This window comes from Anoplolepis gracilipes, chromosome 2 (assembly GCF_047496725.1).
Source record: "Anoplolepis gracilipes chromosome 2, ASM4749672v1, whole genome shotgun sequence".
In the NCBI taxonomy this organism is placed as follows: Eukaryota; Metazoa; Arthropoda; class Insecta; order Hymenoptera; family Formicidae; genus Anoplolepis; species Anoplolepis gracilipes.
The window spans coordinates 13,166,164-13,192,834 of NC_132971.1; the positions used below are offsets into that span (position 1 = coordinate 13,166,164).

Sequence of the window (26,671 nt, forward strand, 5' to 3'; positions counted from 1 at the left end):
CGACGCGGCGGTCCTTTCCCCCACTTGCCTACCCCCACTATGTCCTATGCCGTGTCCTCCTACGTCACGCATACCAAGGATACAAACAAGGCCGCGTCACTATTTTTTATAAAGGATATTCGGCATACCTACGTATATTATTTTATAGGCATAAGGAATTTGTTATCTTACATCGTCACACAGTGTTCGGCGCTCGACCTTTACAGACGTAGCGCGCTGTTGCTCTTGTCATATGTACGGCGACATTCGAAGGAATAGGTATGCGTACTTGGTATATACCGTATTATTCTTTAAAATACGATTAGCTAATTATAATTTTTATAATTAGCAGGACGACAATTTTTTTTTAATTTGCACGGGGTACAAATTTATTTTCGGTGATACAAATTAGTACAAATGCTGTATTAATCAGATCAATTTTTATTTTTCATTTTTTAATGGTTTTTATTACGATAGTTGAATATTAAGTTAGCAGGACCACAATTTTTTTTAATTGGCACGGGGTACAAATTTATTTTTGGTGGTACAAAATTATTTTCGGTGGTACAAATTAGTACAAATTCAGTACTAATTGTATCTATTTTGTTTTATTTATTCTTTTAATTTTTTCTTTTGGTCCTGCTAGCTTAATATTAAATTAGCAGCGCCACGATTTTTTCTGAATTGGCATGGGGTACAAAATTATTTTTGGTGATACAAAATAGTACAAAATAAGTACTAAATAATCCATTAGGTCCTATTTGATTTTGTTGATTTGGTCCTGCCAGCTTAAAAGAGCTCGTATCGTGCATCTCGTAGGACGGAAAGTCACGAGCGGTAAATCGCAGAACGATAGGATCGCCGGGAATCTCTCGTTGATCCAGTTGTGCACCTGACCGCATTTCCGCATGACTTATGGACGCGCATCAATCCTTTTACCCTGCCTTCCCTCTCTCGCCCTCCGTCTTGAGAAGCCGGCGTGATCGTCAGTTCTTCCTCCTCGGCCCTCCCTCTCACCTGACATAAGCCACCCTCCGATTCTGAGCCGATGGTAACGGTAACGGGCTTCGGCGAAACGTCCTTCCTCGTTATCGCGCTCGCTTTTCCCTCCGGGATGAAGATTCGTAACTGCAGTTTACTGACCCACTTCCAAGATCGTATCTGCTATCTATGTGCCTCTCGTTTTTCGCTGCTGTCGCCTTTTCATCTTTCTCTAATTGCTTCTTTTTTATTTGTCCGGCCTATCTTCCTCGATATAGCAATGTTTCCTACCCTTGGTTTTTTTTGAACATTATTGTCGGATATTTTATATCTCCTGGCTTTTATTTCCTTAATTTAGGCGCGTCTCGATGCGCTTAACCGTCGTGATTCCGTCAATCTATTTATATTATCCCGCATTCTTATTCATATGTACTTAATTAATAATACTTGAGGGCTGAATGGAACGATTAGCGAAATTTTTATGAATGAAGACATCCGTTGATTGATCTATCAGTGTTGACATTCTTTATGTGTAGTAATATACATAATCTAAAATCACAGAAAGGTAATTAAGTAATTTTAAACATGGAAAGAATAAGAAAATTATTTCAATCGCATATTTTTACAGAAATTATATTCCATTGGTCTTTTATTTGTATAAATTTATTCACATAGTATAACATGTAATCATGTCTACATCATGTACATTTTATTGTAGACATGAAGATTTACATTTTTCATAACGAGGTGTATAATCGCGGCTCGATTCATTTTCTCGCTCTCGGCGGGAAAAGCCACGAGATTTTTGCACAATTGGTCTCTCGTTCGCGAAGCGATTAATGGCATATAATGTTTAAATACCGACAGTCTTAACGCGCTCGTTAAAATACTATTTACATTATTAGAATTATTACGAATATAGGTTTCGTCCGTTTTTAGTGTCAGTTCACACGACCTACCGACGTTTCGCGAACGACTTATGCTCCACTTACGTCGAGTTCGACTTGTCGACTTTCTACGAGCTCATCTCGTCCCTTCAACAATTCGAAATTCGATCTTTCGAAGAGTCAATTGCTACGATCAGTCATGTATTACAACCGTTGGTTTAAAATGACCGAGTTGAAAATTTTGATATTCCAATAAGCTTTGACTTAATGGTTCTTTTATGAGATACATATTACATTTAGAGTTTATTATGGAATATGAATTTGTAAAATATTTATTAATTTATATATATATATATATGTATATATATATATATATATATATATATATATATATGCGAATATATATATATATATATTTTAATCATAATTAATAATTTTTATTATTCCTTAATTTCTTTTTGGATTTTGCAATCCGTATATATGACGTAATGAAATCTTTGACGAAGATTGAGTATTTATCGAGGCTATACGGTATTCTTGGCTTGAAGTTTAAAGGATAGCTCTAACCACGCACTGCCCGTCGCGATGATTATCGTTAACTGAAGTTTATCATGGCCGGCGATGTACTAACGCTAACTACTATATTTATCCAAACTTTATGGCTCGTGACTAAGCGTCAGAATGGAACTTCGGCTCGATCGAATCCATGACAAAAAACTTGGATTCTCAAAGCTATAACAGTTAGACGCTTCCATATGAGACCGTAATATAATTCACGTTCATTCACCAAGAGATGTTTCCGGGTATGATTCGCGCAGGCTGTGCCTCAGGCTATTCTCTCGGTTTGCGAGGAAAAAGAATTTTAACATAACATCATCGTCGCAGCAGTGATAAGCAGAGTTGAACGGTGATGACGATGGCGATCGACGTCGTCTTCGCTAGCGCGCATCGGCAAAAATGACATTCGCGCGGTTCCGGGGTCGCGAAATTATCGTCGTCACACCGGGACACGTCTCGGTGTCAATTGCCAGCCGACAGTCGGTCGTGACGCAGCCTCCATTCGACAGTCTTCGCCCACCCAGGACGCGGTCGTGATTTTAGACTCCGCTGTAAAGCGGAACGATGTGTACACACGACATACTCGTGCGATACCGAATACGCCGGTTCTACCGAGGTCTAGGTTGACAATGGTTGCTAATGCACACATGAGAGATTCTTCCGAGAGTGGGCAGTGACATAGTTGACAGATAAATCCATGTGTACATGTTTAATATTCAAGATGCACTCTGAAAGATACGATATTTTGTACGTTTTACATGATTATCGTATTACGTCGCGAAAACTTTAAATAAGATATTGGATTATGGACCATGTTTACGTCAAAGTGTAGCAAACTCCTTTTCAAAAAAATAATTTTAAAAGATTTTTAATATTTGATTTAACATTTAATTTTCTTGAATTCAGTGCAATACTCAAGCTCAAGTGATTTAAATATCTTATATATATAATATATTCGAGCTTAAGGTTTAAATCGTCAAATTGTTCACTAGAAAGTAGAAGTTAACGATTGATTGATAAATGTTGCGAACTTTTCTCGACAATCTTGTATTAAATCGGACAAGCGATTATAATGAAAGTCGTCTACGATTCGTTCCATACGTGTTACGGTGACATTGACTTCCGCTGGTTGAAAAAGAAGAGAAAGAGATATCTCGTCCTGGTTACCAACATCATTAAGGAAACGCACGCCTGCTCAGCATCGCAACGGGATCTCCGGCGAACGACAAAACCTATCGTACGGCGCCCTTTCATTAGCTCTCTCGACGTGTGGGACGTGTAATTTAGGCGAAGCGCTAACTGTCAGGCACGCTAACGGGTGATCAGTGTCGACACGGCAACCCCTGGGCCTAGTCTTATCGATCTCGTTCCATTGCCGGTGAATTGCGTCGTAAAGGAAGGGGAGAGGGGGCGAGGGGACGCAATCGTGCAACATGCTCGCTAACACCTCTATATTTATCATACGTCAACCGGGCGCGCGCGAGACGGTTACATCGCGCGCTGATGAGCCCGAGACGCGCCAGAGACGTGGGCGTCACGTGGCGCGATGTTAACTTGGCAAAATCAAAGTGATTTACTTATCAACAAGATCGCCGATTCCGGGGAGCGACAGCTGCTGCGATCTAACTGTTCCGCGCTATTGAGTTCCGCGGGTACGTGTCATTACGGTTACATGAAAACGGCCGGTTCGGATAATATAATAGATCGCACGATAATTTTCCGACGAGAAAGGGTGGTGCGATCACGTCTTCTTATCGATCATTGTACGGTAAAATGGAGAATATGCGCGAATAATTTAGCTGTGTCCGGCAGATTACATGCGCATCGAATGATTGCATCGATGATGATTGGTTGAGGAACGTTATCAGATCACTCAATCTTTCAGCTAAATGGAAATATTATTTTCAGTAAACTTTAGGTTTAGATATTAATTAAAAATTATATTTTTGAACGTATAATTAATGCATAATTTATAAATTATTTTTACATTATAAAATGTGATTTATAGATGTGATTGAAAAAAAAAAATTATTACTGAAAATTGAGTGTAAGATTTGGAAAATTAAATATTTAAACTTTCGATAATCTTTCTTTTTCCAATGATAACATCATGTAAGATTGATATTGAAAATATCTCACGGCATTGAAATCCAGAAACTTGATCTTCCTGGGTTCGAAGGTTACTTCTATCGTGATTATATACCAGGACGTTTAATGACAGGAAGTCAAGACAGCCATTTGATTTTATCTTATTCACTACCGCCCCAACAAGATTCGCATACATCGGCTCACGGTCAACTCTATGATTTACGCTATCGAGTTTTACGGGGAGTAGCGACGTTTAGTAGTTGCACGTGCAATTTGAGAAGGCTGTCACGAAGCATTTACATAGGCGTCCCTTCGAGCTGGACTCGAGAAATTTCGCGTATCAATTATGCCATGACAGAGAAATCGGGGAAGAAACTAGTCTGGTTGTAACCAAAAGTAGAAAATATAAACCACAGAAGCAGAGAAATATACATGCGTGGCTCATAGTCTGTCGCACTGATGACAATTTAGGATAGATCTCGGTAATACATAGCGCATACAAAGCTCGGCATTATGACGACCAGACACTGCACCACTGTACTTGTGCAGGAGCACGATTACTGTATACACGACGAGAGTATAAGAGAGGGATGTGGGTGCCACGGGAGCCGCGTGAGAAACGCTGCATGCTTAATGCCAGCCACCCACGTGTCATAACTTAATGCCGTTTGCGATACCTGATACAATTGGGTTACGTTTAGCCGGCTAAAATTGCGCTTACGCGCATTTTCAGCTACTGGTGACACGATCTTGTTATTGTAACTATATTGGTTTATGTATCAAATTTTATCACAACAAAGATTTCTTCTTTTTTGACACTATAATATTTGCTTAATAATACACCGAAAAAATTATATTCTTATCTTAAGAAAATATGTCACTTATCTTTATATCTTTCTTTAAAATAAGCGCCAAAGGATCGTCTTAGTTTAAAAGAGAAATCATCTAAAGAATAGAATAGTTTCAGATATTCTTAATATGTAAGAATATATACTGAATGAAATATTTTCTTATCATTATATTATTTAATATTTGAAATTATTAATCCTCTAATGATAAAAAAACATTTTTACAAATGGACTTTGCTATTTCTTAAAACTTTGACAAGTTAAATCTACAGTTTTTATTTAATTTATAAATAAATTATGTCAAAAAATATCACGTAATAAAAGAAAAAATTCTTATTTATTAAGAATATCTGTTAAAAGGGGTTATAAAATATACATTTCGAAAATTTTGGTGTATAAATACACACATCTATAACGTGTGCGATAAAGCATTTCTTTATAAGATTAAAAAATTGGATTGCAATTATATTTAACTGTTCTGTATTTTGATGTTTAAGTTAACGATTAGACAGATTTCTAAAATTAGTATGTTAAACGATGTATTTTTTTAAATTTTGTAATATAGTTCTTATTCGTAATTTAATCGAATATCCAGAAATATCTAATACATAATTAAGAATGCACTAGTTGTTAGCACGATTTATAAGCGCTTTGTCCTAATCCTTAATCTTAACCCTTCAATTGAATTGCGAGTGTCGTGAGAAACGATACGATTTAAGTACATAACGAGGCCTGGTCTGACGGGCCTGCACGTGTATGTCGATTTACAAAAGTACACAATGAACGACACGCTTCACTCCGCGCATGACGATGGGAAGGAGAGAGAAATCGTAGCAATACACACGTGGGAGATTTTACCATACGTGTGCACTACTGCGACACGCTATGACTCACGTGTGCGCACGGAATTCTTCGACGGAAGCGATAATATTTGCTTAGGAAATTCGACGTTTGTAAATAAGATCCGATGCTCACTCGTATGCAGTGGGGTACGGTTTCGATAAGCACTTGAAAGCATCAGGCTGTGCTCATCTAATACGAAACGATGGACAACGACTATTTTTAAATGACAATAACATCACGCGGAGTTGACTCGGAATGTCACTATTGCTTTGACATAAATGACAATTTGTTACTTTATATTTGTTGGAAATATTTTTTAACAATTTATAATATATATAAAAATTGCTTCATAAAGCACTGCAATAGTAATTGCGATTTCGATTACCTTAATGGTCGAATATGTATATACGATTACGTAAAATTAAGTATTGTAGTTAACGAACCAGAATTTTTTCATAATTTAATATTTGGTATATATTTTTAATTTTTAGCTCTGACCGCACGAAAGATGGCTTCACTATTTTCATACTCAACGATTCTAAGGAGAGTCTGGAATTCATGGACAAAATGTTGGTTTTGCTGCAGGTAAGAATTCAATTTCAGAGTAATCAAACACTGAAAAAATTGTATTCTCGAAATATATATTTTATAAGCCTTATTAATAGATATTCTTAATGAATAAGGATATTTTCTTTTTTACGTGATATTTTTTGGAATATTTTATTTATGAATTTAGTAAAAATTATATATTTAACTTATCAAAGTTTTAATAAATAGTTTAAACAAATATTCATTTAAAATTGTTAAATAATATAATAGAGAAATATAAGAAAATATCCCATTCAGTATATATTCTTATATATTAAAAATATCTGCTACTCTACTTTTAAAGGATTTCTCTCTTACAATAAAAGAACTTCTTATTGTTAAACTAAGAAGTTTTTTTATTTTATGTTGGAAAAAGAGAGATATTATAAAGATACGTAAAATATTCTTAAAATGAGAATTTTTTCAGTAAACGAATAAAGACTTTATCGCGTCATCGTCATAGAACTCACGTGCTTCTTTTTATAGGGCAAAATCAACGTGGCTCAGACCCTTGTATTTCGGAATACCGGGACAACGCATGGATCGATCGATTCTCTCTTACCTCTCAGTAACGTCCAGGTGAGTACGACGGACAATTGAATCTTTAAATGGTATTGAACGCACTTTCTTGCGGACAAGAAAGTAGTTAATGCTCAATCGCTCGTTGTTTTTGCCTCTCGGTTGCTTGTTGTGCGCCGCTGGTCTAGATTCCATGGTGCATTATATTTGGTTTCTCGAGTGCACGCACATACGCGTTTCGTATCTACGTACTACACTTTATGTCTCTTGGTACATTATTGCCGAGAGGTTTCCATTGTGATGAGGACTTTTTTGTCGTCGCAAAATGAATATCGATAAAAAAGCTGGAACTCGCAGTGTTTGCGATAAATGTAATTTACGATCGCACAAACAAGTATTAAACACTGGACGAAGATATTATAATTACCCATAAACATTTCCTTTCAGACCGTCGTCGTGAATGACGCCACTCTCGCTAAGTATATTTCCAGGCGAGAAGAAAATCACGATCAGATGCAATGGATTACTTTTTACAAGGTAATTACGCCTTTACTGTAAATATTTAAATTTATTAACACATTACGAAGATTTAAATACTTTATAAACATCAACGCAATATTTAAATACTGATTTGACACTGCAGATTGATATAATAATTAAATCATTTAATTAATTACTTTTGAACAATGTACTTTATTTATTTTTTTTAATATTTTTCCGCCGATTTAGCTTTTTTATAATTTGCATATGTAATATCTATCACTGGCTTAAAAACTTAAATTATTGTTTATTATCTAATTGTAAGTTTAAAAAGATTAACGAACGAAAGTGAATGCGTATAATATATCTTGTAACGAACCTCGTGACAAATTGTTATCGCAACTCGTCGTTCAACGTCATGCAACCGAAAGCCACTTAGATCGGCTTAATGTCCTGATAATGATTCGGCAGATTTGGCAGAGTAAATACATGTTGGAAATCGTTCGAGCGAAATAATTGTGCCTATCTGCTCGCTTCGATGATCTTCCGCAATATAGTCGGAGAATTTATTGTCCGATCATAATACTGAACGATATTGCCAATTTGTCAGCACTTGATATCATTGCTAAAGAATATTTAAATGTGTATACTTTAATTGTTAGAATCTTTTAAAAATTATTTTAAAAAACAGATTTTAAAAAATATCGATTATGTGTTTTTCGAATTTCGATTAGATCTTAAAAACATATACATTTATTATATTTCGTATGTTTTCAAATTTGTTTTTAACTTTTTTTTATTAAAATAGGCATTTCTCAAAATTGTTCAAGCTCAATATATATGTGACATAATGACTAACTATTAATACTTGTAATTTTTTTATTATGACTTATTAAGAGAATTTTTTTGAGAAAAATTGGTACAATCGAAAATTAGTCCTCAGTTGTAAATTATAATAAAAAAAAAGAATTTGAAGAATTAGAAGAATATCTAGAGAGTATTCTGGAAAAAATAAATTATTTTACGTAATTAATAATTTTATATAAATTAACATCTTCCTGCAGTGCAATCAAACTATTTTATAACATCGTAATAGAAATTTGCCGATGAATTAATCTCGGACATTAATCGACTGATTGGCAAGATCGATCGATCTGTTGGATGCGCGCGCTTTCGCGAAAATAAGACATTAGGTAAACTATCGTGCATGTAGAAAATTGCATCGATTCACTTTTATTGTATATTTTAATTTAAAAAAACATATATTCAAGATAAAACAGGTAGATAGATAAATATATTTATTTTAAGCTTTTCGGCGTTTCATTTAGGTGAATATATGAAAGTTGATAATCTATTTTAAGTTTTTGCAACACAATCTTGACATAATATCAGCCAATATTAATATATCTCGTTATATAGATATGTATATATGTAATTAATTGATCGTATCGGGAATCGATATCGCTATGTTGAACGCTACATTCGTCGCGACTTGATCTAATGCGATTGGTATTTGCACGCACGCGATCCGATTCGAGCGAACGAATAATTGAAGCTAAGAAATCATCGAGATAATACAGTTCGGATTATTTGTTCTATATTCTGCAACAGTATTATGCGTCATCCATTACGTACCTCTTTAAACAATGTGCTCTCTCCATAAGATTTATAATGTTTGATCGATCACGGTTCATTGAATCGCGCAATCGTAGTATCAGACATGTCTACTTTTACGTCGCTGACATTCCTTCCGGATACTGGCTGTCGATCAAGAATTATTTTCTTGGATCGCGAGAATATTATCGGGAAATAGATAAATTGACGTTTCAACATGATTGGTATTTTGATTTCCCGTAGGAGTACGACAGCCTCATGACGGAGTGGCAATCGGCTGGTCGCAGGTTGGCCCTCGAAATGTCGGAGTTGAAGGAATGCGCAAGCCTATCTGGCACTTTGACGCCTCTCGGTCGGCTCCTCACGGACCCCACATTGAGAAGAACGTCTAGAGATGCCGAAGAGGCTATCGCCGCGCTCGAGGAACGCGCGGCCCCGCTTTTGCACATCGAGCATGTTAGGTAAAAGAATTTTATAATATATTCATAATAAGCATACAAAACACGTTGTTCTTGCACCGAAAAAATTTTATTCTCATATTAAGAATATTTCACTCTTCTCTAAAATAAGCTCCATAAGAATTCTCTTAGTTTAAGAGAAAAATCTTCTAAAAAATAGAATAGTCTTAAATATATTTTTATCTTAATATATACGAATTGTATATACTGAATGGAGGATATTTCTTGACCATTATATTATTTAATATTTGGATTTATTAATCCTTGTGATATAACGAAAAATAGTTTTACAAGTGTACATTTGTTATTTATTAAAAATTTGGCCAAGTTAAATATACAGCTTTAACTTAATTTATAAATAACATATTCCAAAAAATATCACATATAAAAAAGAAAATATCCTTAGATGAATATCTTAATTAAGAAGGCTTATAAAATATATATTTCAAGAATACAATTTTTCGATACATAGTATAAACTATACATAGATTATTTCCCATATTATACGTTTTACAAAAAATAACTGTTTTATTATTTTATTTTAACTAATTTTCCTTTAAATGAAAATAGGATGTTCAATTTTTGCTTTCTTTATATTAATCAGTATTTTTTATATTTATCAGTATATATATATATATATATATATATATATATATATATATAATGACATAATTCCAATAATCACGTATCTATAATAAGATAATTTATTTCCTTTTGCGAATAATTTTTGCCGTTAATTGAGATTGCATGAATTTGAAAAAGCGATGATTGCCAGTTTTGTAAAACGAACTTATTTATAATACGTGCATCATGTTTTGCAATTTTGCATTTTTATGAAGTACGTATCAACATTTTAATGCGGAGATAAGGAAAATGCGTAGTCTCACTCAGTTTCGATTTACGAACTCGCGAGTCAGGTTTCGACATTTTGGATGCGAAAAGGAATGGCCACGTGCATTTTTTTAATTCTTCAGTGTGTCACGATTATTTTTCTTTCTTTTTATTTCTTCAGATTGTCGGTGAAACGAGCTCGCAGATTGGTGGAAGAAGTAGGTAAAGCCGCCACCAGATTGGAGTCTTCGTTCGAGTCGCGACGCGCGACTATTCGCAATCTCGCTGTTCTGCGGAGCATCGAGGATCAGGCGCACGAGGTGAGTCTTGATCAAATTAATTATTATCTGCGAGCTATCCAATAAGTATGTTTTCCTCGTTTGTGATCTGTTTTGGTTAATCATAATTGAAATTATGTCAGCTTATTCGCCTAATAGTCTTTATGCTGATATTAGCATAGATAAATCATATATAGTTAACTATGCTTTTAAATATAACATTAAATATCTTTATATAAATTATTATCTAAATTTATATAAATTTAAATATCTAATATATATAATATATTTATTTACTATGGAGAATAGAAACAAAATGAGTCATTTAATTTTATAATTAGAAATTAAAAGAATATTGATATTATTTTTATCTAAGAGAGTTTATTACATAATACTCAATAATTATTTACTTTATTATTAATATTCTTCACCTTAATAAACCATATATTGTTATTATTTACCTTAATTATTTAAATAAGATAAGACTGTCTCAAAAAATCTAAGATTTATATTAGCACGTTGTGATGTTGCTGGAGGGTTGATGATGGCCATCATGGCCTTGAACTAGAAAAAGATTGTCGGTGTACCGCGGCTTATTATTCTGCGCGTGCATAAAAGCTCGTCGTACACGGCACTCTCTTCCAGACGATTACCCGCCGGAATTATTGCACGCGGTGCATTTACGTCGCATCTCGCATATATGTACTCGCGGTTCATCCTCCCTCTGAACCGCGCGTGGCCATTTTGTGCCGAGCGCGATTCGTCCATTGAATTCAGCAAGTCAGCAACTCCCTCGATCGACAAAGGGAAGTCGCACAAAGGACTCCCTATTCTCGCTTCCACGAACGAGCTTTTGTTTTGAAAATCGCGGTATACCTGGTCGTCGAATGGTCTCTCGACTTGACGTTCGATCTCTCATCGATCTTTCGCGGCGCGTCGATCTGACCCGGCGACTTGTTATTCTTTCGTCCTTCGCAAATACGATGAGGCTTTGTTAGTAGTGTCAAGGAGAATTCAGCTCTTTCTATGTCGAGAAAGGTTGCATTTATTCATAATTTATTATGTACGTAAGAAGATATATTTTATTTTAATATTCCTATCATTATTTATATATTATACTCTGAAAAATAAATTTTTCATTCAATTCAGGTTCAATTTTGTCTGAATTTTTAGGAGCATGTAGACCTAATTGTGTGAAAGTATTTAACATTTTAAATTACACTCGATGCTTTCTCTAGTAATTTTAGCAAACCGAGTGATTGTCCGGCCACTGATTCCAAGAGATGCCTAAAGCAAACACGTGTTAACACGCGTTTTCCCCATGGTATTAGATGCTATGGAGATCGGCGAACGCAATCTTGTGCCTCTCCGACGCATTACATTCGCTATTTTCATAATGACGACCAAGTCCGAGAACGTGGCTGACGCGCGTTTACTAACGCATCCGAGTATAATCGATAATGTGATGGGAGAATCGTGCGAGTCGATAAACAATCTAGGAAACGATGGTATCGCGAGAAAGGTCCAATCGATATATTGTCAGAATTTAGATATTCGACATCCCTATTGTAAACTCTTTTGTAAACATTTTTTTACTTGTCCCTCATAAACTAATCCGTTTTACGAGCAAAAAGGATTTATTTTTCAATATATACATTTATCCTGAAACATTAATTTTTTTATATTGATTATATTGACAATTTGTATAACATTAAAATTGATCAAAATAAATTATTCATCATAATAAGTTATATTTTGATACAACTTGACTTATATATACTACTGCTTTAATTTTTAATGTTATTTTTAACTTTACACAAATGAAAACTAATCCTTTTTTTATGATCGTACTGTTTTTTTTGTAGTTTATTTTTTCATTTTTTTCCTGTAAACGTCGCGAATATTTTTTTACGTTATGTCTGTGAAAATTGTCCTGTAATTCTATATAAACTACCAGGTACGTGTAATAACGTTACATTTCTTTCCTTTTTGTACACAACACGAAACCTTTAAGAACGTCTGATTTTCTGTAGCGTTTGAGTCGCATCAAACGAACCATCAAACGAAGCAATCTAAACTCGTTTTATGCGCGAATGTGCACATTTAATAACAAGCCCTTCAGGGCGAAGACGAAATCGAGCCGTCGCGAATATACATTTTTCGTGCACAAATAAATCAGAAATTACTACGATGGATTGCACACAAATGCCGCTCTTTCGTTGATCGCTTTATAATTATTAATTATCCATCACACCTGCACATAAAAAATAGCGATGGCCCGCCCTTTGAGAAGCCGAGTGTGAATGAATGACCTGGGCGGTTCGCGATGCTTCCCAGTCTGTAATTTTCACCGTTTTTTTTCTCTCCATAGTCATCTAGATGTCCAAAATCGATTAATGTAGAAATAGCATTCATATAGTAATAGTATTCATCGAAATTTCGAGATCAGACAATCTGTGCTAAAGAGAAAAAAAAATTGCTACTAATTATAACTTTTATCTTAACCTTGCATTTTTCTGCTTTTAAAAAATTTAATCGTCAAAGAAAGAGAACATTTATGTAGATGAAGAGACATATTCGAACTGTCTAATTATGTAATCATACACAATAATCGATTAAAGAGCGGTAAATTTCTTTTTCTTTCTACCACCAAAAACTATAAGCGTGATAAATTATATCATTGAAAGGTCGAAATATTAAAAAAATATATTTAACATAAAAAATCGATCGAGAAATTGTATACGTACATATTGCATAAATAGTAAACTTATCGCATACCACTCAATCACACATGCTTTTCTCTATTCTATTTCTTGTACCGAGTCGTTAAGCTCGAATGCAGCTGAGGCGCGCGGCTTCCTACACGCACAAAGCATTCCTCGATAATTAGATACGAGATGCGTGTACGATCCGTGTGTGCTGCTGCGACGTATACGCAAAGTCATATACTTGATATACCGAGACACCACGCCACTGAACTTTCACTTTGACGAAACCGCTACTTAACGTCACGATTATAATTTTGATCCGCTGATAACCGTGGTCCTTCGATGAATTTTGTCATGAAAGGAAAGGTCTCTCTCGCTTCTGTAGTTTATCGAAACGCACCCTACATTCGGAATTCCTGTCGATGAGGTACCGTTGTGAAACGCTGGTTTATTAATCAGTTCGTCCTCTAAGTGCATACTTTCGTTTCGCTGGCGCAACGAAAATCATAAAAATGCTTGACGGTCAATCCGTAACGTAGGCACTTCCTTATTGCTACGGTTAATCGCTGCCTAGCGACGTAAGGATAATGATAACGGCTCCTCTCTTAGCGGGATACCGTGCTAGGACCGGCGGCGCAATGGCGCCCAATCGCGATTATTCATCCCCACGTGGTACTTATTATCTTATTAACCGCGTGCGCGCGCGATGTGATCAGGAACGCGTATAGTAGTAATGGGTAGTTTAACGCGCTTCGCCTGGATCGATCCATCTATCATCGGCAAGTGGTAATAAAGAAAAGCAGGTAGCGGCTCGCGGGCGATAACGCGAGACAACATTATCGTACTGATTAATTATTAATCGGAATAATTTTCCCGTAAGCGCCACGTTGATATGTTTACGACTGGAAGCGAGTTAGGATCTTACCCGACGTATATTTAAAGCACACAAAGAGGTCAGAATAAATTTAGAATCCGATAGTAAAGCAATCGTATCTCTAAACTAAATATTAGATTTATGTATCTCGATTACTTTGATAATATAATTTGAAAAATCAATGATCAGGATAAATCCAACTTTATTTATTATTCCTTATTATTGATAACTTCGTATAAATTTATATAAAGAGAATTTTATTAATAAAAGAGAGATAATTGAATAAATTATAGATCATTTATATTTCATTTTTATCGAGCATATCACATATATTACCGATAGCATTCTCTCTGCATCTGTTCATTCTCTTTTTCTTTTATTGGGCTTCCATTGGGGGATCGGTCGCATGGGATGCAGACCGTACGCTGTATTTGATCATTGTTGTGCCAAATAAGCTTAACGCACGCGATCGGGCAATTTTAATTTGGATGATTGCCACAGACATTTAACAGATCAAAAGTACTACGCTCTGTACAGTGGCACGCATGAGAAGGACGACGTGTCTCGACCAGGAAGTGAGTCGGCGCCCTTGACAATTGTTTAATTGTTCGATCAAAGCATTTCCATCAAGCATATTCCGCTTTCATGTTACGGACAATCATGCAGGGGAAGAGATCCATACATATTATTCAGAGTTGCTTCATCAGCATTGCTAAATAAGAATATTCTATTTTGTAAGATCTTATGACGTTTCGATAAAATGGGCATTACCTCTTAATATCTCTTAATAGATAACTCTGTTATAAAAATCTAAGTTATAGTACATGACAGTAATCTTTTTCACACAATAAAACTGCAATTGTTACATATCTATTTAAACATAAGATATTCATTTTTTTGTCTACAAGTTATAGAATGTTCTTGGCCGTTCTAATTTCAAATGATCGATACACACGATTGATACATGCGAATCTATTCGTCTACAAAAGAGAAGCGTAGCCTCTCTCGTTCAACATTGATCAGGTGGTTCACCTCGAGCGAGTAGCAGCACCTTTCGATCGCCATAAAATTATCGCGCTTTGTTGTCGGAGGAGGAGAACGAGAGAAAAAATCTAGAAAACACGCACGACAATAATAATCACGATGATCGCCCGAAGCGATCTCGTCGTGCATTCCGTTATTACGCGTTCTACTTTGATGATCCATTTGTCCAAACCCCTCTTCCTCCTCATCTTGTTTCTATTCTTCTTATTACTACTATCATAATTAATAAAAGAAAAGTTTTTTTTCAAAATAAAGGGCAGAAAGTCAAAGAACTAAAAATAAATTAAAAAAAAAACAGAAAAGACTGACAAGTTAAAATAGAGAAATAAAATTTATTTTTTGTTTATGTTCGCAGATAATCTGTTGCATAAATGTCAACATTTATTACAAGAATATTACGAAAAAAAAACTTATATTCTTGAAGAGGTATTAGAGATCACAAAATTATTGATATACAATAAATAAATTAAAGATATATGAAAAACAATTTTATATACCAAAATAAAAATACCATTTTTGCTTGTACAATTAAACAAAACATTCGTGCACCTAATTGAGTTTCTTGTTACAATTGTTATCGTCTTTAAGTTAAAATTGATCGCCAATGATCGGAAAGAAAATCATTCCGACACTGCTCATCAATCGTTCATGCCGCTGCGTGATCGTCGGCAACTCTCTGTTCCTCGTCTTTGACCGATCGCCGTATTTGGTTCACGGAAATAGCGCGCGTCGTCTCTTAACGACGGAGATGAGAACTCGGGCGGGAAAAGAGAAGGATGTTCAGAGAGGCGCACCGATCGGACTCGAATTAATTGCCGTAACACCGGTTCCTCCCTCTCGACGAGAGCGAACGCCGCGTACGGAATTACGGACGTGTATGGGAAAGTGTGTTGATTCGTTCCTGACGTCAAGCGGTCTCTTTTCGCATGAGATTTTCAATTAATGAAACTTAAACCATTAATTCTACTAACTATTTGACTAATTTCAACTTTAACCCACAAATGATTTAAGAAAATAAAGAGAAAATTTCATGTCAAAATTTTTTTAAAAGTTATATTTTTAAATAATTTATTGTGCTATTAAAGAGGGTTTTATATTGTAACACAATAATTTCAAGTGCACTTTTGTGTATGACTATTTCTCTGAATCAATTGTAGTGTAATACGAACAAATAATAAAGGAAAAAATCGGAAATATTTATCCGACACTATTTAAAAGGTATTTAAAAGGTTGCAAGTAGAATCCGCCTTGTATGTAAAATTGATCGTGTTTTCTTGAAACACGTTTCATAGAAAGTAGCTGTGAATTACTATTCGCCTCATGTGCGCGTGGCTATAATTTTGAACATTTTTTACCAAGTTAAGATATATATTTATTTCATATATTATGTACGTGTAAGGCGTGTCCATCGACGTGAGAAATTTCCGATACAATATGGTAAGCGCGCGGTAGACCATGACATTTTATTGAAAATATTTCTATGTTAACTTTTATATAACGGTACATTTGCGATACAACGAGCTATTCTATGTTTAAAGGAAACGCGTGTGCTTTGCGAAGCTATTATGAACATAATACGAGTACCTAATATCAAATTATTATGTTTCCTATTCTGAAAAGGAAAAAGAAACACAGGATGCGAAACATTACCATAACGCCTTCCGCGAAGAATCCTGTTAATTCTCCGCGTTTTCCCGTTTAAAAAAATTTCTCTTTTCTGCTACTCTTTCGTTATTCTTCGCTTTATACTTTCAAAACAACTTTCTATTTTATTTTAACAATAGAAACAGCTGGTCGACATTTAATTGTCTATCAAATAGATCATGCGCCATAAAAGGTAGCAAGTGATCGAACAAAGATTTATTACCGGCGTCAATCTAAAGTACGCGTATCAAAAAGAGTAAAACGGGCTTTCTGAAAAAATAAACTTTCATTTATCGTTCTTCTTCATGTAACGTTTATCTTCCTTGGTCGCCGTGTGATTTTTTCGACGCAATTCACGTTTTTTTCCACGTCACCATGATATGTGGAAGGCTCTCCAGATTCAGGATTTATGTGAATCGAAGAGAGAGAAAGAAAAAGAGAGAAACGTGTATGTTTCCGCCGGTTTGTACCGTCTCCTTCCGTTCGGCTCGTTTGTCTCCTCGTGGATGTGAATCAACTTTTACACCCAATTACGTGCGACGGATTGAAACCGCGTCACGTTTTACATTTACCCGCACTTTCCTCTAACTATTGGCCTGCCAGAGATGATGGCCAGTGTCAGAGAGCTTCTCCCGACTGACGATTACGGCTCATTAAGATCTCTTTGCTCGAGATTCGAGAAACTCGCCGACATCTATTCACGCAAATTTCCGGTTTTGATCTCTTTCCATCTCTTGTTTCCGTCTTCTTCATTTCTCCGAGAAAATATCAGACTAACTTTCCTTCAAGTTCTCGACATTTAACTTTCAAAAGACCTGACCTGCTTTTATCGGTTATGTAATTTAATCCTTATTTTCAAGATTATATATGCATCTATATACAATTAATTTTTAATATATAACTTATTTTTTATTTATTTATTTATTTATTTAAATAAATTAATAAATTTATTTTGGCAATATTTATAAAATAAACATTTTTTAATTTTTTTAAATCTTTTTCTGCCATTAAAAAAAATGTATTCATTGAAGAAGAATTTCAATTTTTTCATATTTGCTTATGTCATAGATTTATCACATGATTGAGCTTGTTTTTAAAAACATTATGATTGAATTAACTTATATGTGTATGTTGCTTTTTCGTACTTATAATGACATTTTTTTCGACCTTTGTATTATCCTTCCTTATTGCTTCAAAAAGGTTTTATACAACCCAACAGTGTTAAAGAGATATTCCGGCTGTCGTATAAATCCATATGCTCGCGTCACGCACGGACCAGCGATTCTCCGCAAAATGAATCTTAATAAGGAAGTGCCGACAGTTCTCGAAATGATGCGCGAGAGCGTGTAAAGCAGACTTTCACGGTACGATCAGGGACCGGGTAAATAAGGGCGAATAAAACGCACGCCCGGGCGAATGATCGCGTCGCACGTTCTGCAACAATCCATTCAGGCATGGGTGCACTTTGCATAATACCCTAATCTTCCATACTTGTTCCTCTCGAAACGTTAAAAGCGCGCCGACTCTCCTTCACTTACGCACCGTATGTATTTGCACGATTGTCGGCGGAACTTCCGGCTTAAAATTATATCGACAGTCGAAATTGCGGATTCAGATTTGTCGCCTTATATGGCGGAATTTTCATCTCGAACTCGAACTTTCCATTTCGCTCGCTCTCTTTATGCAAAAAGGAACAGCCGGTGCAATGCAGTAAAGTAATTTGCTTCGTTCATGCAATTTGCGTTTAAAAAAAATATCCAATTACCATGTTGAAAGGCAACTAAAAGAGATGAAAAAAAGCGACATTCATACGTAATAAGATCTTCGCTTGAGTAAGACTTTCAGAAAACATATCTTGTTCAATGTTGACAGCGAACATGTCTTTAGTGAAAAATCCTGGCTAGATATTAAACAGTATTTATAAGGTGATGTAAAAGCGATGAAAATATTTCTCCTATTGCCAATAAATATTATCGTAAAGTTTTGACGTAAGATATTTCATTCTGAAAAGGCGATGAATATTGACTACGTGAAATTACTATTCGATCGTCGATCGGTATGATATATCGGTGCATTAGAAAACTCTTAGTACCTAGATAAATATATTGGTCATCTGAGAATTCATTAGAGTGCATCGTAACGAAGGCCGCGTTCGTTCATAATGATAGGAAGTACGCTGATCTCGCGGACTATTACAGGCATCGTTAGTGCAAACGGCCTGTTTCACGGTCAAACGCCCATGTCTATGATAATAAGCCTTCGTATCGGATTGACGACGTTTTATTCCATTGGAACTGGGTGAGACGTGACTTTGCTAGCGAATAATCAACCGCGAGCGACCACAAATGACGCGATTAGAAGTCGATAATTGGATCGTTCCAATTTCTGAAAGGAATAACGTCATTTTTATTTGACATTGCGCTGCTATAATAATCATATGCGAAGATATTAATCTATCTTCTGTCAAAGCACTAGATGAGATGAAAATTGTTGTTATTGGAAGATGAATGGAAGCTCGGGCGAAAATAAAGGAGATCGAGTTTTATGTGATGAAAGTCATCCTCGAGAAAAATCTTAAAAGCGTGTCAGTTATGGAAGATTTATGCGAGTTCGATCGTCATATAAGTATAACTTTCCAGATTTCTCTACTTACAGTTGTTAGACATGACTGGTGAAAAATAATACTCGCTTATCTATCATTTATGGAGTTGCTAGAAGAAAATATTGCATTTTTTGTTTTATAATTATAAATGTATATATTAGTATATAAGAGTTTGAAAAACAAAAAATAGATTAAATAATTTAGATTAAGTAATTGAAATCTTTCATTCAATTTGGATAATCTTATTAAAGTTTTGATTAATTAATTAAAAATTTCCAGTTGTTTGTATCCTGTTGATTGATGATTCAATTGACAATTCTTTAATTTTTCTGTAAATTATTTAAATTTATTTGATTAATTAATTAAGAATTTCTAGCATTGTATCATAATCGATTGATGATTCTTCCAATTGACAATTTTATTTTTAGAAAATTTTTCTGTAAATTATTTGAATTTATTTAACTTTAATTAACACACGCACGAGAGAGAAAGAGAGAGAGAAAGTGAGATGATTAACCTTTCCATCATAAATCAATAGCGCTAAACGCGTACTTTGACTACCTGTGAACTTCCACTTGGATAAACGAAAGTGAGCTCCGACTCGTACAGTTTCACTGTAATCTTCCTGAACAGTTAGCGGCGCAAGAAAGTGAGTTTACGGAGTTGAGCTCGAGGAGGAGCGGAAGGTTCACATTGCCCTCGGTGCCACGCGGTGGTGATGACTCACGAAGACTCGGACTCGATCTCGCGCGAGGGCAAAAGTCTCCGAGGAGAGGCGGCTTCTTTCCATCAGATAAAGAGATGCGCCAGGCACGGCCGACGAAGGCGGACGCTTTTCCCGTTCGGGAGAGGTTCCTCGCTTTGCGCTCGCTCTCTACACCGCTTCTCGGCATATCAACGCGTAAGACAAGTCCGGGCCGCATACCTCTTATGACCGCCCGCCGTTCTTATCTTACCTATTGTGCGTGTACAGTCGCGTTGCTTCATTGCTAAGCGTCGTGTTACTCCTGCAATTTCGTTGTCCCGCGAGTAGCCGCTATCTACACAACTTGGGATGATAGCTCGAAACTTGAACTTTCATCAGACAGTGCTTTCTCGCGGTAGATTGTACACTCTGATATTGACGTTTATAGATATGCTAAAATTGGGAGATATGCTATTTAGATAAACATATTTGTATTGGGGAATGAGATTAAATATACTTAAGGAGGAGTGCAGTAATAATTGATGAAAAAATTTACTATTATATTTTAGTTAGCAATTAGTCGTTTTGTATATTCTTACATCCTGTCTTTAATAATTATAAAAATAATTAAAAATACTCGAAAATCAAGAATAAAGAAGATAGATGAAATTTGCATTATTATGAATGTAACGTAATTAAATTAAATTTATCGATATATTTAAATGAATTAAATTCATTTTTGTATTTTTATAAAAATATATGTTAATTATTTTTTTTATAAAAATATAAAAGTGAATTTACGAGTAATTTATTTTAAACATGTCGATTTTATATATATCTTTACAAAAATAATTATAAAAACAATATATATGTTATAAAAATAATTAGCATATATTTTTATAAAAATATAAAAGTAAATTTAATTTTAAACATATCGATTTTATATATATATATATATCTTTATAAAAGTAATTAACATATATTTTTATAGAAATACAAAAATGAATTTAATTCACTTAAATATATGGATAAATTTAATTTAATTACGTTATATTCATAATAATGCAAATTTCATATGTCTATCTTTTTTATTCTTGATTTTCTAGTATTCTTAATGACTTTTACGAAAAATTCGATCCATTAAGAAACCGAAACAGCGTGTATATTGTGCTTCGGCAGCGAAGCTGCTTATATTGCGCGACCACCGCAGAATGCATCTAGCCAAGACTCATGTAAGGCTGATACCATTGTTGTACCGAAGCATATGCAAATAAGTATGCGGCGACCTCTTTGGCGTGTCATAACGCCTTATAGGTATAAAGGCTGCGTTTCCTGCCACAGTGGCGACGAGTCAGTCGTCGTCGTCGTCGTCGTCGTCGTCGTCTCGTCGTTCTTTTTCTCTCTTTCGTTCGTTTCTCTCTTCATCCTTGTCTCTTATGCCGTGACGCGCGGTTTATCGTTTCTACGAAAGACCCCACAAAGGACAGGATGTCCACGGGTCATTGAGTCTCCTTTCCGAGGATCCTATTCCCTCTGGTGATTCTCCTATAACCCTTTCGTGATCTCTCTCTTCTCGCAGACTCCCCGTATGCAAGGAATCTCTTCTGAAGTAGATACTTCATAGAAACACATATAGAAGGATTTTTCTTACTGTGCCATATATATGTACATTTTTCCGTAATTATATCGTTTTTTATTAATATCGTGAATATTTTGAAAAATTACTTTCTTTGTTTTTTCTTTGTATATGTAAAAGCAGGCATCACTTACAAACTATGAAAAATTAAAAATCTTTTATGACTTTCTTTATCAACAACTGAAATCTTTTTTTTCTGTCGAAATTAATTCCTTTTGAGAATGACCTATGTATTTAAAAAAAATTTTTTTATCGTTCTATTTTATAATAAACAATATATAACATTTAATATCTTATTCGATTTTCAAATTAAATTCATTAAATTTTGCATATACATATTTAAATTAATTATATAAAGAGTCTTTGGAATAAACTTAAAAAAAAAGAAAATAATTATGTAAAAATTAGATTGTTATTGTTAATAGGCAAGTCAGTGTTAGAGATTAAATTATTTATTGGCGATCACATTGACATCGAAATGAGGAAAAGTATTATGGACTGTCTCGTTCTCGAGGATTATTTTATTTACTGCTTCGTATTTTCCGCTCTTTCGATCTATGTCTTCCGCGATTTTCTCAACACAAAATGTAGAACTTTCTCATGAATGGCTTCTCTTTTCGCGGAAGCACGAGGTAACGAATACTTCACCTCACACTTTGTACGTGCCCTTTGGTTCCTGAATCGGACGTGAGAAACGGGTTCCGAGAATTTTCCTCACTTCTGTTTTTTCCTATTTTCACATTGCTCTTCCTGCATTAAATTACGCGTAAATAATAACGTTATAAGTTTTGCGTAGAATCCGCCCGATGATACGTCGTGATTACCTTTCACTTAGTATTCATCCTCCTTAGCGATGATAAAACTGTTAAATTAAAATTAATTTCTTCCTCTTCTATCGTTTATTTATAAAGGTCGATATCTATTTTTCAGTTAGTTGCTTGTTACTTGTTACTAATGTCGAGAATGATTTATCGTGATTTCCTGCGCATTTGATAAATCACCGACTGTGTATATTAGAGATAAAAGATTGCGCAACATTTCGATTAAATTCTAGTTAATCTCCGAGAAAAAATTAAACTAAATTATTTGAAAAATATATAAAACTCAATTTATATTAAATTACTTAAAAAGTAAAAAAAGAATCAAAATATAAAATTAAAATTGTTGACATTTATTTTATTAATATTATCTTACCAATGATAATGCTCTTTCTTTTTTTGAGAGATTAATAGAAAAAAAAATATATAATTCTTTCCTGCAGTATTATCATCATAAATCAAAACTATCTGTAATAATTAATATTTTTTATAATATTTTTCTAATTTAATCCATTAGTATTAATGTTCATATTTCTATTTAAAAAATCGTGATAACATTTGTACACCTTTAATTCTCTTGAAAGGTGCTCTCGAGCATATAGCGTCACTCGTGCCAAAACTGCATTTACGTATTTATATTCGTACCGATATACGAAGAAAACGGTAGAATTGCGTGACTGGCCGGTATTGAATAACCGTCGGCACCATTAGATTTACCAGTCACTTACCAGAGTATTATTATCCTTCGCATTCGCTAAGAGGTCGTGGAACCAAGTTCGTAGTATTACGGAGAGTTGGGAGGGACGCCAAAAACGGATATCGAATATCCGACTCGTACAATTAGAACAAAACGAAAGTTAATGGGATTAACGCTCTCGGTAGCCCGAATAATGGCGATTTCGCGGGACTGAATCTCTTAAAAGAATCGTTAATTACAATTGATTTTAAACTTATACAATTACTCGAGGACTAATAATTTTGTTGATTAGTGATATAGACTTACGTAGAATTAACTTTTTTTCGCTGTTATGCGTATATATGTATATTATGTTGAAATGATATTATGATATTTTGATATAATCTTTATAAATAAATGTATAAAATTAAAAACGAAATAATATAACAATTATATGTACAATATTAAGAAAGAGAGAGAATATATTTTTGTATAAAACATTGCTCATGAAAATGTCTGTTTACGTGCGATCGTAAAATCATGTATTTTTTTTTGTTATTACAACGTAATTGTTTGATCGACGAGGAGGCTTATAACAACTGCCATTCCGGTGCGAAATAGGCATTTAAATGGTTACTACGTACGCGGTGTAATTTACCAATTATTGCTAATTGAATTGAGCGCGGTTTAATTGCGCAGCGCGTTTACGTCCGCGAATTCCCACGTTATTGTATCACGCCGACCTTGAGGGAGAGTTTATCTTTTGCGTCCGGTAATCCCGCCTTTGGCACTCTAATACACTGTGACTGATTTAAGGCGCGTTTATTATAAAGCCAGCGGAGAAAGACAGAGTCGGTTGAACGAGAGAGGAAGGAAGGGAGACTATTACGAAGAAAATATGGGTGTAGATTATGGTCGAATGAGATGAGAGGTGGGACGAAGAATCGCGCGCGCAACCGTTAGGAGGGATTGAGAGGTTCTCTCGTTAAAGGAGAGACTGTAGAGTAAGAGAGAGAAAGACGAGATGAGAAAGGAGCGGATAATGTAATCGTTCATTAATTGTGATAATCGCGCGAACGCTCTTTCTCCTTTTCCCCTCTCTTTCTCGCGCATTCTTCTTCTGCGGTATCGAAATACACTACGCCCGTATCGGCAATTAACTCCGTAATTAGGCGTAAAGGCGATAAACTGCGCACGCAACATAGCATATACAGACCTGAGTCGGTCGATTCGATTAGCGCCTCTCCTCGGTCTACTTATAGAATCTCCTATCATAACTCCATCAGGACTGCCCCACGACAGGCCCATGTATTTATTCGTGTGCGCGCGGAATAATAAATCGCACCCTGTATTCTCTCCAGCGTTCGCGGCCACAAAGACCTTGACTTTGATACCGGCTGGATAAATATCGCCTCGTCGATTGCTATACGAGACTCGAATATATAGCGCGCGAGAACGAACCGCGGCTGCGAAGCTATCTCGATTATCGCGAAGTCACCGTTCGCGGAGAGATACGCATAAATATGATCTTTAATAAAACTAGTTTTAATTCCGTTATACCTTTGAGGAAAATATATATAGCGGCTTTTGAGACCGAGACTTGACTTGCCAAGAGCAATTTATACCGAGAATGAAAATTATATTTATATTTAGTAAATTTTATCACTGATTATAAGAGGTACTTTATAACGTTAATAACAATTTTGAAATTTCTGAATAGTGATCGCGTTTAAATAAATTTAACTTTTTTAGAAAATATTAGTCGGGATTTCACCACAATATATTAGTAGTATTAATGCAAATTAAAAAATTGAAGAAAAATAGGTGTTTAACTAAAGTAATTTTAATGTATTGCAAAGAATATTTCATAGAATTTTAAATGTATCATTAAATCTTGAAATTTGATTCCAATTTCTTATAGAGCACCCTATACATTTTCTCTCTGCCCTTGATACACCTTTTTGATCTTCGATGTTATCCTTCGTGCGAGCGATCTATTTCGCTGAGCCTACGGAAAAAGCGCGTCGAAGGTTCATAGGTCTCGGCAGGAAGGCGAACGCTTCATCCTGCAGGAAGTGCACGATCCATGGATCACGCTCGCTACCAATGCCTCGACGTAACCTCGCGGAGCATATCGACTGCATCGCACGTGCATTCGCCTTGTAAATATTTGTATGATGTATAGTGTACCGTGTACATACAGTTCGTACCTTAGCACTGCACTTTGCCATGACGTATAGTCGCGGAAAAATGATCACGCTTCGTCGGAATAGTAATGCTCTTTAACATTTCGAAAAATGCAGCCACTTATTTCGATAGAGTGGATATATTAGTAATACTTGGTGAAGGATAATTTATTTTTTATTATTTATTTATTTTTATTATTTTATTATTTTTATTATTATTTATTTTATTATTTATCTATTATTTTAAGTAAATAAATAATGAGATAAGCAATAAAAAAATATTACTAATATTAAAAATAAAGCTTTATTAATTGTAAGATCGAAAATCGTAATGCGAAATATGTTTACATATACAGTAGGTACACAATTACAGCAAAATCTTTTTCGTCTTTATTCCTTGATTTGTCAATGTCAGAAAAGTATCACGTCCACGATAACGCGAGATTTACTTAGGATCGTCAGTCCACTTTCTTACATTACTCTGGACAAATTTATACAAAGCGGCTTAATATCGGATCACATCTCAACGGGGATCTTGCAGGGGACGGCAAGACCAGACTGCGTGTTCTCTCTCGGTGCTGAAACAGGTTGTCGTACGCGACACCTGCTCTCAGACCTGAAAATTCTTTCGCGAGGCCCGAGGGTCCTTATCGAGTTCGCTCATCTCCAATCAGGCCCACCGCAAGCCAATGAATAATCCTGACGATATTTCGCCGACATTAAACCGCCATACCTCTGCCGGCGTCGTTGTCGTTACTCACCGTCCTCCCGCTCCTGTTTTCTCGTTACTTTGTAATTATTTTCTCAGCGAGACTACCGCTGGAATTTGGCCTTCAGTTCGAAAAC

General features: G+C 35.1%; 1 protein-coding gene across 5 annotated transcripts in view; it reads left to right on the plus strand.

Annotated features, from left to right (window-relative positions):
- LOC140662972 (puratrophin-1) overlaps positions 1 to 26,671 on the plus strand; it is a 300,935-nt gene that overhangs the window by 207,178 nt on the left and 67,086 nt on the right. For all 5 annotated transcript variants that reach the window (XM_072886768.1, XM_072886767.1, XM_072886770.1 and 2 more), the window contains 5 exons: positions 6,676 to 6,769; positions 7,259 to 7,351; positions 7,739 to 7,828; positions 9,629 to 9,846; positions 10,856 to 10,994. In XM_072886768.1, coding sequence (XP_072742869.1) covers positions 6,676 to 6,769; positions 7,259 to 7,351; positions 7,739 to 7,828; positions 9,629 to 9,846; positions 10,856 to 10,994 — 634 coding nt within the window. The remainder of the gene's footprint in view (positions 1 to 6,675; positions 6,770 to 7,258; positions 7,352 to 7,738; positions 7,829 to 9,628; positions 9,847 to 10,855; positions 10,995 to 26,671) is intronic.